Source organism: Taudactylus pleione, unplaced genomic scaffold, assembly GCF_031769625.1.
Source record: "Taudactylus pleione unplaced genomic scaffold, aTauple2 ptg000129l, whole genome shotgun sequence".
In the NCBI taxonomy this organism is placed as follows: domain Eukaryota; kingdom Metazoa; phylum Chordata; class Amphibia; order Anura; family Myobatrachidae; genus Taudactylus; species Taudactylus pleione.
This window is the reverse complement of record NW_028284531.1, coordinates 13,808,879-13,824,008: the sequence shown is the minus strand read 5'-3', so window position 1 is coordinate 13,824,008 and position 15,130 is coordinate 13,808,879. Positions and strand designations below refer to the sequence as shown.

At 44.6% G+C, this 15,130-nt stretch overlaps 1 protein-coding gene across 1 annotated transcript in view; it reads right to left on the bottom strand.

Annotated features, from left to right (window-relative positions):
- Positions 1-10,514, bottom strand: part of STARD5 (StAR related lipid transfer domain containing 5) — a 29,537-nt gene extending 19,023 nt beyond the window's left edge. The window contains exons 1-3 of the mRNA XM_088472858.1: positions 10,341-10,514; positions 7,200-7,249; positions 6,605-6,737 (exon numbers count right to left, since the gene is read on the bottom strand). Coding sequence (XP_088328984.1) covers positions 6,605-6,737; positions 7,200-7,249; positions 10,341-10,430 — 273 coding nt within the window. The 5' untranslated portion in view covers positions 10,431-10,514. The remainder of the gene's footprint in view (positions 1-6,604; positions 6,738-7,199; positions 7,250-10,340) is intronic.
- Positions 10,515-15,130: the final 4,616 nt, after the last annotated feature.

Below are 15,130 nucleotides of genomic sequence, written 5' to 3'. Positions count from 1 at the left end.
AAACATCTCTTATCAACCACCCAGATTCAAAGTGGCTAACCCAGAACCTCGAAAATGTTACCGCTGCAATCAACAAGGACACTTGTTGAGGGACTGTCCACGCACGCGAGGGCCATTCCCTGGGGCTAGACCGGCCCCAGTCTCTGTGGTATGTTACCCCCATGGAGGATTATTGCGAGGCAGTCATCCAGTCACATGCAGTCGGGATGATGGATGGGGTGTATATTGTAGACCTGGTTCTGGGGGAGGAGCAGGCAACTCCTCAGAATATGCAGGGGCACTTACAGCCTGTATTGGTAGAGGACCAGCGGGTACAGGGCCCACGAGATTCTGGGGCCTCACTCACATTGATTGAGCCAGACCTGATTCCCACCTCCCGGGTGATTCCTGGACAGTACATACAAATTGCCACCGCTCGGGGACAACAGACCGATATCCCCGTCGCCAAGATACATCTCGACTGGGGAGCCGATCAAGGAATCGTGGAGGTCGGAGTACTCAAGGGGCTACCAGCCAAAATCATCCTCGGGAATGATCTGGGACAGGGACTGGTGACACGCTTTGTTCAAGTGGTGACCCGGAACCAAACCCAAAGAGCAGTGACCCAGGTGACAGATTCAGAACAGAACCAACCTACCCCGACCACAATGGTGAGTGATTCCAGTCCCTTGTCCAGTACTTCAGAGATAGACTTGGGGGAGGTGGACCAGAGCGAGTTTCGACAGGCCCAACAGACAGACCCTTCCCTAAGTAAATTAAGGAGCGCAGCCGACCTGGAATTGGAAACAGCCGATGGGAGCAAGATAGTTTGGGAAGAGGAATTGCTGTACCAAGTGGTCGTTCCTCAGTCTGGACAGGAAACAGTCATGACCACTAAACAGTTGGTGGTACCTACACCGTACAGAGCACAATTACTAGCCCTTACTCATGACATTCCAGCGGCCGGGCATTTTGGCACACGTAAAACACTGGCCCGACTGTTGCGGAATTTCTTCTGGCCACGGATCTCTAGAGAAGTTAAGCAGTATCGAGACACCCGCGATACCTGCCAGAGACTGGGGAAGCCCCAGCGAAAAGCTCCTCTGCGACCATTACCTATCATAGGGGAACCCTTTGCCCGTGTTGCCATAGACCTAGTCGGGCCATTAGCTATTCCCAATCATACGGGAAAAAATACATTCTAACGCTGGTGTACTTTGCTACATGCTATCCTGAGGCTGTGGCCCTGTCCTCTATTGACACAGAACATGTTGTGCAAGCATTGACAGACATATTCAGTCGGCTTGGATACCCGCAGGAAGTCATCACAGATCAAGGACCCCAAATTCCAAGGTGAACTAATGCAATCCCTGGGGAAAAAGTGGGGGGTTCGATCACCTCTTATCATCCGCAGATGAACGGACTCTGTAAACGTTTCAATGGAACGCTAAAAAGACTTCTACAAGATTACATGCAGTCCGAAGGGAGGGACTGGGAGAGAGCCCTGCAACAGCTTCTATTCGCTTATCGGGAAGTCCCCCAGGCATCTACTGAATATTCCCCATTTGAACTTTTGTACGGCCGGATAGTGCGGGGGCCTCTAGACCTGGTCAAAGAGAGCTGGGAAGGAACTTTCCAAGAACACCAGCAGCCCATTTTACAATATGTGGAGAATATGCGGAACCACATGAGAAGATTGCTACAGTTAACCCAAGAGCATCTCAGGGAAGCACAAGAGAGACAAAAGGAATGGTATGACGCCCACACTCAAGACCGAGAGTTGCATCCAGGGCAAAAAGTAATGGTGCTTATCCCAGTGCGAAGAAACAAACTGCAGGCCACGTGGGAAGGACCGTATACCGTGGTAAGGCGCACCGGACCGGTCAATTACATGATTGCCCTGGATAAGGGAGGAATGTAAGTACGCACCTTCCATATAAATCGAATTAAGGCCTATCGTGATCATCAAGTAGTAACAATGGCGGTATGTTGTCCTCCGATGGAGACAATAGAAACTGATACATTGCTTGACCTTTTGGTAGCTGCTAAAGAGAAGAAAGGAGTGGAATCAGTCCAGGTGGGACAACAGTTGACTGCAGCCCAGCAGCAGGAGATGTGGAGGATTTTAGAGACTGAACAGGCCCAGTTTTCTTGTCTACCTGGTCCAACTCATCTGACCACCCACCATGTGGACACTGGAAGTGCTAGGCCCATCCGACAAGTCGCTTACCGGATGACTCCGGGTGTTATGAAGCAGGTAAAGGCTGAGATCGAGGAGATGCTAGCTTTGGGGGTCATAGTGCCATCTAAAAGCCCATGGGCTGCTGGGGTTGTGTTGGTTCCCAAGCAAGATGGAACCACACGGTTTTGTGTGGACTATCGCAAATTGAACGAAGTCACCACCTCTGATACTTACCCTATGCCCCGTGTTGATGAGCTAGTGGATGAGATTGGAGGGGCTTAGTTTGTCTCAACACTGGACTTGAGCAAAGGCTACTGGCAAATCCCACTTACCAAAGAGGCACAGGAGCGTTCTGCCTTCATCACACTGGAAGGACTCTTTGAGTGGACTACCATGCCTTTCGGGATGAAGAACGCCCCTGCCCCACTCCAGCGAATGGTTAATGACCTCCTGGAGGGGTGTCAAGACTTTTCCCAAGCCTACCTAGATGACACTGCCATCTTCAGCCATACCTGGGAGGAGCATTTAATTCAGGTAACAGAAGTGCTCAAGAGGATTAGACAGGCTGGACTCACCATACGCCCAGATAAGAGTCAGATGGGGATGGCTGAGGTTCAGTACCTAGGACATCAGGTCAGAGGAGGTGCTATCAGACCTGATCCGGCAAAGGTGGAGGCTATTGCAAAATTGGCCCCAACCTGTCACCCAGAAACAAGGGCGGGCGTTCCTTGGAGTCGCTGGCTATTACGGGAAATTTATACCACATTACAGCACCGTGACCAAGGCTCTGACGGACTTGATCAAAAAGAGATATGCTCGAACTATTGAATGGACTGTTGAATGTGAGCAAGCTTTCAACACCTTAAAAGACTTGCTGACTCGAGCCCCAGTGTTGGCATCCCCTGACTACAACAGAAAGTTTATTGTGCAGACAGACGCATCAGGGTGTAGACTTGGGGCAGTGTTGAATCAAGTGGGAGAAGACGGTAGGGAACATCCAATTGTCTATCTATCCCGTAAACTAGCTGACCGAGAGATAGCCTACACCACTATCGAAAAAGAATGTCTAGCCATAGTCTGGGCCTTAAAGAAGCAACAACCATATCTTTATGAGAAAGAATTTACTGTTGTCACTGACCATAACCCGTTGTATTGGTTAAACAGAACCTCAGGGGAAAATGGGAGGTTGTTGAGGTGTCTGGCGTTACAAAGTTTCAACTTTTCCATTTCTCACAAAAAGGGACGAGAACATCACAATGCTGACGGGCTATCCAGATGTGAGGAAACGAATATCAAGCTTCGCAGACCCTCGGGCCGAGTCGACAGTCAGGACTCCAACATTCGGACCATGTCTGTCTCCTCGATTTAAGAAGGGGGAGGTATGTGAGGAGGCAAGGGAAAAGGACTTCTAGGACTTGCCTGCATGTTGAAAAGAGTTAACCCCATGACCCAGTTCTGTGTTCTTAAATTGAAACCCTCAGTCTGCATGTCTCATACAGGAAGCTTGTCAGCAGCAGACAGCAAGGGAGTGTTTCTGTTACAAAGCCCTCCCCCTTCCTCTCTGGAAAGACTGACACCTGGGCCCACCAATGAGAGAGAGAGAGGGAAGTAGGGTGGTGCAGCAAGGGGAATTGTGTGATAGTGTGTGAGTACAGTGTGACTCTGGAGTTTGGGGTGTTGTCCCCTCTCAGTGTCTTAAGATATATAGCAGCTCTGTGTGCTGTGCTACAGCTGCCATTGCTGTCAAGGTAGGGAGGAGATATACAGCAGCTGGAAAGGACTTTGCTGATGAGTGAACTGTAATGATATAACCCTGATTACTGTTTGCTGGATTTCTGTGTCTCCATGAATAAAGTTCATCATTCCTTCATTATAACCCGCTCCACTGTGTGATCCCTGAACCCCAGGATACCCAGGTTACCCGGTATCCTCACAAAAGGTCGAGTTTAATAGGCACAGGATTCATACCTGCCATCCTCAGTGATATCATTAATCACTTGACTACAGGTATAAGCCTCCCATCCCTAGTATAAAGACAGCTGAACATCAGTGCTGATCATGTAGGCAGACAGGAAGAATGGACCTATGTCCCAGGAGACCACAGTATCTAACCCAGTAAGTACTTGCATATGATGCATATGGGCACATTGATGCAATGTGCTCACATGCATCAAGCCCAGGCAGAGCCGTAACTAGACTTTTTGGTACTCTGTGCCAGAGACAGCATTGGCATCCACCCCCTTTTTTTTATATAGGGACATAAGATAGTGCACCTGAAAAAGGGCCATGGCTTCATGGGGAAGGGCCAGGTAAGAGATAGGGGAGGTCAGGAGATACTGGGGATAAAAGAAGAGGAAGCTACAAGTGAGAATGATAATAAACAGGAAAATTGACAGGCCCCAACAGCGCCCCCTGCCCTGCGGTGCCCTGTGCCATGGCACTGGTCGCACTACCCTAGTTACGGCCCTGAGCCCACAAAAGTAGCCTCTATTTCTCATTTGCACACTGAATTATGCTGCCTCTTGCTCACTCACCCCTTTGCCATCTCTCTTTTTCACTCTCCCCTTTGCCTCCTCCCTTTTTTTTTTACTCTCCCTTGGGCCGCTTTCCTTTCTCGCTCTCCCCTGGGACACCTCCCTTTCTTGCTCTTCTCCTTGAAAGTTTCTTAATATTTCTCTCCTTTCACTCACTGACACTTACTATAGTGAGAGTTTTTTAGAAGTGGAGAAGTTGCCCATAGCAACCAATCAGATCTTAGCTATTATCTTCTAGAAGGTGCTAGTTAAATGTTAAGTGGAATCTGATTGGTTGCTATGGGCAACATTTCCAAGTCTAAAAACTCTTACTTTAGTAAATATACCCCTTAGTGTCTGTATAGGCTTTCTGGGGGAGGAAAAGGGCAGACTAGTGTAGGCCGAGCACAATAAGGATGTGCTTGTGTAATTGCGAGCAACCCAACATAGAGATGAATATACACTTGTCCAAGCAGTAGAAGTTGTTTGTGCCATAGGCACGTGCAAATGCACAAGGATGATAAGGACAGTTGCCAGCGCTTGCAAATCGCCTGTGACTGGCTGACTGCCAATGCAATGCTGTCGCTGATAGCTACTTTCTTTGATACTCATGCATATTTTATGTTTTTGTGAATTCTTTATACATGAGATATGGTGCAAATGCTACTGCATTATACTTGCAATGGCTGCCAATTTGCATATGCTCGCAATTGCGACTTTTTAGAAGATGCTCTTATGCCTGAGATATGGGGCACAATTGAGTTCAAACTCTGCATTAGGTACAAAATGTCTGAAGAGCTTCTAGGGCAAATCTATTCTACATACAATAACAAAATATAGTAGCCCATAGAAGAAAGACCTAGTTTAAAATGTATTTTTATAATAATAATAATTTATAACGTATTTTTCTTTATTAAAAAAACAAAAGCAAATAATTAACAATAGTGTATAATATTAGGCTGACCCCTTCATAGCAGAAGCTGCCATGGATCTACTGAGATTGGTAGCCAAAAGCTTGGCTGTAAGTATCAGCAAGAGCACTTTGGCTTAAGCCCTGTATCCACTAGCCGATATAATGAACGATAACAAAATATCGTTATCGTTCATTATATCGGCCAGTGGATATGCCTTCAACGACCAGCGATGCGTGCTCCCGCTGGTCGTTGATGATGTTGCTCATCGCCCACACCTGCTGTTCAACCTGACGATATCGTCAGGTTGTGCAGGTTCGGGGATGAGGGAGTGTGCCGGTACTGATCGATATCATGAATGATATCATTCGGTGTGTGCTCATAGTTGTTAAGGACATTGCGCACACCACTGCCGGGGACACACTACATGATATCATTCATGGAGCGATATTGTGTAGTGGATATGCGGCTTTAGACTTTGATAGGATGATACAATATCTAAGTCAAACCTATGTCTTCTCCATATGCAGGTAAACTATTTGCACAAACTAGAATAAGTTCTATACTTTTCCACTCTAGTCCATCAGAAGATATTAGGTGTCAAGTCCTATGGCTAAAAAAGAAAGTTTCTTAATCTGGATAATTCTTAGGACATGAAGTGAGATAGGACTAGGTGGTCTAGAACCAGTCATGCAGATAAAAGTCAAGCTACACAATGAACCAGATATGTAAAGCCGCGTTTGAGCAAGCCTTGTATAGGGCTGGGGATTGCTGGTAATACACTACTTCTGGGCTTGTTAGGGTGGAGAATATGGACCAGAAAGAAAAGACAGTGAAGACTACAGAACAGAGGAAGAGGCATACCACAGCACCTCAACCTCCAGGTATGTCACATGCCATCATCTAAATGATTTCATCAGGGCACAAGCTGGGACAGATGACAGAGGACATTATGTATTATGAAGCACTGAAGCCCAGATATGATCACATACTGTATTAATAAACACTCCTGTACTTACCTCAGTAACTGTTTCTATCAGTTGGAAATCATCCACATTATTATCCCATTTAACTCTCAGTCCTCCAGGCTCCGGTTTTAAACATTCCCAAACATGTTCTGGTTTTCCCATCACAATGCCTTCTCCTTTATATCTGGATATAAACATATATCATAATTTTAACAGTATAAAGTGATTTTGAAAAACAAATTTTGCATGGCTCTACTTGTTCATCAATGTGATAGAAGATTCATTTTTTTAGCAGTTTATTAACTGCTCACATCTGACTGGAAAGAAATAAAGATTCCTATTAGAACCGTGTAAATGTTCATATATTATTTTGATGAAAACCATGCTCCAATATATGCACATAATATGCATACAATATAATGCACAATGTTTCCGCCAGTGTTCCTCTTACTCTATAGCTGCATGTGACAGTGATGATCCTGGTTGGGGAGGACTGCATCTCATCCTCTCCAAAACACAGCATTCCTTTTTATGAATTATTATTTTATATAAGCACTTGAGGCATGAGGGCTAGTGAATTGTTCTGCTAAATAGTACTCAAGAAAATGGCTACCGCCACTGCATGCCTCAGGTAAATATTACTTACAAGTTCCCAGGGAATTCAGATGATGGCCTCCAGTAGACAGACACTTCACCCTACAGAGAAAATACGGTATTAAATATGGACTGGTACAGTCTCAAAATATTATTATTATTAAATTTTCTTTATAGTGTACAGCGCCGTACAGAGAGCAAAACAATAAGACAATACAAGGTAAAACAGTACAGTACAAATAGCATTACAAATATCGACACAGCCACTGATGCAATGTGTGCAATTGAAAAGTACAGCGTCAGCTGAAACCTGTAGCTGTCAGCGTGGGCACAAGTGACAGATCTAGTTTGCCTGAAAAAAACAAAAACAGATGATTGGGGTCCAGGGGCAGAGAGCCTAAGGAAGATGTGTAGCAGATGTGCAAGAGAAGTAGGTGATGAGAACAGGAGGGAGGAAGTCCCTGCTCATGGAGCTTACAGTCTAAAGGGAAGGGGGAGACAAATGGAAGACATAAGGAGTGAGCCAGTGTAAGGGGAGTTAAGAGGTAGACTACATGGTGACATGGTTAAGTGGTGGACAGATATGCTTTTATGAACAGGTGGGTTTTCAGCACCCGCTTCAAGCAATACAGGCTGGGGGATAGTCTGATGGAACGAGGGAGATCGTTCCAATAGTGGGGGGCAGCTCGAGAGAAATCTTGAATTGTGGCGTGAGATGAGGTAACCAGAGGGAAGGAAAGGGTGGGAGGGAGTGTGTAAGGAGATGAGGTTGGAGATGTAGGAGGTTGTGGAGTTGGATAGGGCCTTATGTGTGGTAATTATGAATTTAAAATTATTCTATAGGGCAAGGGGAGCCAGTGAAGGACTTTGCAGAGAGGGGAGGCAGATGTAGAGTGGTGGGAGAGGATGATAACACTAGCTGCAGCGTCAAGTACAGATTGGAGAGGAGCAAGATGGGAGCATGGCAGTCCAGTGAGGAAGAGGTTGCAGTAGTCAAGGCAAGACATAAGCAATGAGTGGACAATGGTTTTGGTGGCATCCTGGGAGAGGAAGATCTGATTCAAGTGATGTTGCAGAGCTGGAAACAACAGGATAGGGCAAAAGATTGAATGACTCCCAGGCAGCGGAGTTGGGGAACTGAGTAGATAGTGGTGTTGTTGACAATGATAGAGAGGTCAGGAGGGGAGAAGACTTTAGATGGAGAGAAGACAATGAGTTCAGTTTTGGCCATGTTCAGTTTGAGAAAGCATTTGGACATCCAGGAGGAGATGGCAGAGAGGCAACTAGACACCTGAGAGAGAAGGGAAGGGGAGAGATAAGGACAGGAGATGTAGAGTTGAGTGTCATCAGCATAGAGCTGATACTAGAAGCCAAAGGAACTGATGAGTTCACCCAACAAGGAGAAGAGTAGAAGGCCAAGGACAGAACCCTGGGGCATGCCCACGGAAAGGATGGATGGGGGGGAGGTGGAACCAGAGGTAGAGACAAAAATGGAGCAGTTGGCGAGGTAGGAGTTAAACCAAGAACGGACGGTGTCAGTGAGACCCATGGTCTGAAGCGTGCGCAGTAGGAGAGGGTGATCCACAGTGTCAAAGGCAGCAGAGAGATCCAGGAGGATAAGAAGGGAGAAGTGGCCCCTGGACTTGGCAAAGAGAAGATCGTTGGTGACAAACTAGTTATCTGTATTTATTTCACTTTGCAAGCCTACTAAGATGACACTAGTGTAATAAAAACTTGCAATAAATATACACAAAATGAGCATGACAAATGAATAATGCCTAAATCATTTTACCCATGAGCCCTGGAAGTCCATATTCTGGAACTGTTTCAGCCCCAGAGAAAGGATTAAGGACATAAGTTGTAAATCACTTTACTTTTCTCAATACAAAAATATATTTTACACTTCTATATACTACTATAGGCAGTGTGAGCCATAGGTGAAAGAAGTGAAGTGAACATGTTCTATACTGTGCTTGTCCACAGATTCTTAAAACCTGGCATATAACCCTATTTAGACTGACAAGCTAATACCCATGGAACACAATGGAGATACACAAGTAACAACTTCTCCCATATCACATTACAATACTACAATATACAGTATAACCCACAAAAAGCACTACTTCATAAATTACATTCAGGACATCATATGTGCTGGATGATGCAGATTTATAATTATGAAGTAACTTTAAATAACAATGTTCTTAGAAAGACTAGTCAGACAAAAATATGGCGCTTATACAAAAAAACGTCAATCTAATCCTTTTAAATATTATGTTAAGCATATTGGAAAAAGCATGCTAGAAACGTTGTGAGGAGCACTGAGCTTTGTCGCAACATGCTAGAAGCATAATTCCAGATTCTATTTTGTATTTATTTTGACATTATTTCATGGTTTTAAGCACAATTTGGCTATTTTTCAGGCTTTTGAATTTCATGTTATAGCAGTGTTTATATAATATTCTGGGGGGCATAAATGTCAGCATTTCTGTTTCTGATTATCTTATATAAATAAGAAAAATAATATATTTATCACGTGTATACTGTAAACTATCTTATATCATGGTTTGCAATAGACCACAGGTTCACAAACTAGGTCCACAGGACCCCAAACAGTGCATATTTTCCAGGTCTCCTCACAGAATCAGAAGTGAAATAATTAGCTCCAGCTGTAGAGCTTTTAAAATGTGTCAGTGAGTAATGAGTACACCTGTGCACCTGCTGGGTGACCTGCAAAATGTGAACTGTGTGGGGTCCTGAGGACCGAGTTTGAGAACCACTGCAATAGACGATAACTTTATCCAGGATACAACGTTTACTACTAGGTGACTCATGTAATGTACAGTAGGACTGGGACTGGGAGCGAGGATGAGGATGTTACTATTTTATCAATGAAAAAAATCCGTCCTCCTGTGTCGTCACTGCTGCAAGTGCCCAATGGGAGCCAGGCTATGAACACAGGAGGGAGGGGGCGGATACATTAGAATGATATAATAATCCCTCTCAGAAATCAGATAATCTATTCTGCCAGCTACAGGCACAGTACACAATAATGGTCATGTTCTAATAATACAGCTAGCCACAATATAAGTAGCATCCTCATACATACAGCTCACTTCAGTGCCACATACTGTATATAAAACATTTCTTCACCAACACAGCAAACAGGACACAGTGCAGTCACCCATCTTACATCTCTCTTGCAGAGTTTCCAGTCGGTCTGGTCCTTGCTGTAGGAAAGCAGTGTATCAGCTGCTGACCTGGCTGCCTCAGCATAGTCCATGGAGGTGAGGGAAGGTCCCAGCACTTGGAGACGCTGCAGTAACTCAGGGACAGAGAATTGCTGCAGAAAGAAAGTGACACTACAGTATTCTCAGAAGGAAATGTATATAGAAGGAACTGCCGTGTACAGTATGTCCCTCCCCTCTCCTCATTTCTCCCCCTCCCTCCTCCATCCCTACTGTTCTCCTCCCTGTACACGTCAGGCAGCTCTGTGTGACCTTTCCTATAGCTGGAAGGCTACCTTAGTCACTGACTTTTACAGTTTCGATGAGCTAGCAATGTGTGTGCAATACAAATACTGTACTCCTTTTAATAAGGCTATTTTGTTGTACTATAGAATAGCCCAACTATGGGCCATATTCAATTAGAAGCGAAAAGTACGTTATCGCCTATTTCAATTATCCCCATATTCAGGGGTCTATTTACTAAGCAGTGTTAGGAGACAGCAGTGTTAGTGCCAGCCAATCAGCTACTAACTGCCATCTCACAGGCTGTGTTTGAAAAATGACAGCTGGGAGCTGATTGGCTGGCACCTTATCACTTTTCATTCTGTCTCATAGCACTTTTTAGTAAATAGACCCCTCAATTTCAAAGACTTTTCGCTGGTGTGAAAAGTCTGTTAAAAAACGGGGATACATTTTCTCCATGTAATAATTGGCGAAAAAAAGTGCAGAATTAGGGTTTAGGGGTGCAGGCTTAAAACATATAGCCTGCAGCCCTGGGGGGTCCCCTAAAATAATCTGTGCAAAAAAATAAATAAAAAAAGTCCTCAGGGCACCCCAAAAAATATACTTTAATTTTGGGGTCGAAAACATTTTTTTGGGGGGAACGAAGTTTTAAATTAGCGATATTGATTCAGGAGGGTTCCCCAAGTATGTGACAGGTGTTTGTTTTCTTAATTGCAGCTGGTAGCAGCAGATGCATTTTTGAAGAATTTTTAAAAATGGCTTTAGGAACTTAAAAATATGCTTACACCCATTTTCATGTACCCCAAATTTGATGGGCATAGTTTAAAAAAAAAAAAAAAAGATAAGTACTATTCTTCACAGGCGCATTTATGTGCCTGCCACGGCTATTAGAAAACCTGACTTACCTTCCGCAGGCCAAAAAGGCGGTACCCATAGTGATCCCCCATGTCAGGACATCTTTAGGGGTGTGCCAGGATGATTTCCCGAAAATTTACAGGACTTTTCCGATACTTACCTTTCCGCCAGGTCCCATTTTCGCCGGATCCTAATTGAATACTGGGATAAAGCGGGCACACGCTCGATACTTTATCCCAGAAAAAGCAGCGATGATGGCGAAAAGTCCGACCTTGGACTTTTCACCTGTAATTGAATATGGGCCTATGTGGTTAATTCATAGTGGGCCAGATTATTATTATCCTTTATTTATATGGCGCCACAAGTGTTCCGCAGCGCCTTACATAGTACATAAAACTAATAAGTGAACAAAAAAAAACAAGTAACTTACAGTACAGTGAAGGACATTATATACATTGCTGCAATAGTGATTAAAACACTCACAATAAGCAGCAGGGAGTTGGCAGAGACATATTAGGTGCCCTTCTGAGGAGTAGAAGAAAGTGTAAGGAGAAGCACATGAGGGGAGAGGTCCCTGCTCGTGAGAGCTTACATTCTAAAGGGGAGGGGCAGACAGACAGGCGTGACACAGAAGGGGAAGATAGGGAGGAGAGAGTATAATGTGGGTTAGGATGAGAGCTGGCCACAATATATGTGGGTTAGGATGAGAGCTGGCCAGATGTACTAAGCTCTGAAAAGTGATAAAATGGAGAGCGATAAACCACCAGCCAATCAGCTCCCAACTGTCATTTTTCAAACACAGCCTGTAACATGACAGTTGGGAGCTGAGTGGCTGATCGTTTATCACTTTTCAAAGCTTATTACATCTCCCCCATTGTAATATATAGGAGTTATACATGAGCTGTTTAAAATACACATTGGAAGTCTTAAGCGGCCCATACATGGTGCGTTAAATCAGCTGATCCAATGGATTGGTACGATTTGGCTGCTATATCGCACCGCGTATGGGCATATCATCGGACAGAGCGCGCACCCGTGGGGTCATACATCGCACCCCCAGATCTTACTGCAGGTTCAGTCAACCTGGGGATGCGTTATGCGATCCCATTCAGCGCTCTGCGGGTGGGGGAGCCGGCATATCTGGCGGTCGGCCACCCGATCGCACCGTGTGTGGGGACCGCCCGATATATCGGACGCCGGATCCCCCGTCGCGTCAACCGGTGCATATCGCACCGTGTATGGTCGGCTTTAGGGTTTGCTCTTGATGCTTAAGGGGTAATGGACATAGATAGACCAAGGGCAATCCTTCCAGTTGTCTGTTGGTGGAACAGTCCTGATTTTTGTCCCACTAGCCCAGAGTATTGAGAGGTATCTTACCTGCTCACCAGAGTGGAAGAGAACAGGTGCCACTTGCCACTGGTGCGTATGCCAATGTTGGGGTCTTTTTAATGAACGGGCAGGAGCAGCTGGGGAGGTGGCACCCCCTCATTTTCATACCCACACCAATTTGAAAAGTTCAACATTTACAAGGTGTTCCATAAACTACATGTGATCTCAGCTTGGTATATTGTGCTCCCTAATCCCAGCCTGACTAAGACAAACTTAAAAATAGCTGATGTTTAAATATTTTCTTCTAACCTATGGTTGGGAATGAGCACAATTTCACCAAGCTGTGGAAAGTCTTCAGCCTTTAGTAAAACACCCCATTAGTGTTTATCAAAATGATTCAAGCCGCCCTGAACCTGTTTTTTGTTTACTACCCGCTGTTAGCATTAGAGCATGTACGTATTGGTGGTCCCAGTGATGCAATATGTAGTACCCCTGAGCAATCTCATGAGTGCTGCCCTATCAACGCACAAAGTGCCAACACCGCTCAAAATGAAACAGAAAATAATGGTAAAAGTACTGGTGCTCTTAAATGCACACCTGAGATAATATCAGCAATCACGTATAAATAATGGGATGAAGTTACACTGTCAACATTTTCAATGTCAACATCACAAATGTTGATTGTTATCATGTTGACATTGTTAATTTTAAACATGTTCACATCTGCAGAATGTCGACATGTTCACACTGGCGACATGAAATGTCAACATTCTGCACGGACTGTAGGGCTAGGTGGCAGGAGGAGAGGTTAGGATTCTGCACTAGGGGAAGGGTTAGGATTCAAGTACTAGGGAGAGTGTTAGGGGTTAGCGATACTCACCGCCAATAGCTCTGCTGGATCAGATGTAATTTACAGTCAGCTGGCCGCCGGACCTGGCAGAAACCGCTAAAGCCTGCCAGACCCGCTAAACCAGGTAAGTCACCACTAAACCACCAGGAACATTTTTACATTATAATCATGGTGAATGTTGACATTAAGATCATGTCGACATTATGAATGTCCACAAATTATACCAAACCCATAAGTAATATACTTAAATTGTAAAATCTTTGTAACATCTTATTTATGTATTAACATTTATTTATATAGTGTCAGTATATTCTGGGAACAAAACAGTAATAAGACAAGACTAAGGTAATAACAAATAGACAAAGAGGTAAGAGGGTCCTGCTCACAAGCTTACATTATATAGGGAAAAGGAATTTGATATATGACGATATGTGCTACGTATTGCGAATTCGTCCAGTCACACAGTAATGATGGCCTGGGGTCAGTAGGTTGTGTGAGCGTAGAAAGAAAGCATATGTACAGTGATGTGTGGACAGTGCAGAGAAGAGGTAATTCATTATTAAATTAACCATGATGCTGCAGTCAAGATCCCGATGGTGAGTTTTAGCGTTAGGTTTAACCTTAGGGATTATGGTTAGGTTGTGGGAGGGGATGGTTAGGGTTAGGCTGTGGGAGGGGATGACTAGGGTTAGGCTGTGGGAGGGGATGACTAGGGTTAGGCTGTGGGAGGAGAGGGTTCAGGTTAGGCTGCAGGAGGAGGGGGTTAGGGTTAGCATACTTACCTGCATGCGTTAGGATTTGCACCATCGGGATTATGCTGCCAGGATTCTGACCGCCATCATTATCATTGCCGGGATCACGTACCCAAACCCTTCAAACGTTCCCTGAAAACTCAACAGTTTATCAAATTCCTGAAGCAACCTCATAATCTCCATAAACTATTCTATTTTCAGTAAGCTGCTCCTTCCCCTTAAACTGGCCATACACTTAAAAACAATAGTCATGTCAGGCAGATCAATGAAGTGTATGGACACAAGCGATAATCTGTCAAATGCTTAAAATGGTTCCGATCTGTTAATTTCATTTATCAACATTTTTGATTTGCCCGACAGTCAATCAGCAGTTTTCTTTTTATCTTACCAGAGTACCATAAAATTTCAATGTATGGAGTCACTTCAAGATCTTTTGCATCTCTCAGACCCACTGCTCATTTGTCAGATTGGCTGGAGTGTATGGCCAGCACTAGTGGAACCGGCTCTCCTTCATTTCTGCAGCATAGCAGCGCCAAAGAGTAATTATTTGCCCTGCTGAGATGGGTTCAATATTGTATCTTATTCAACTAAGAACCTGATTTAAAGATTTACTCAATGCCAATATTTACGCAGATGGAGCTATGGTTAGCCACTGCACATGTGAGTGCCGCACACCATGCACGCGCAGCGATTGCATTGATATTACTCTCGCCCAAGCTACGTTACT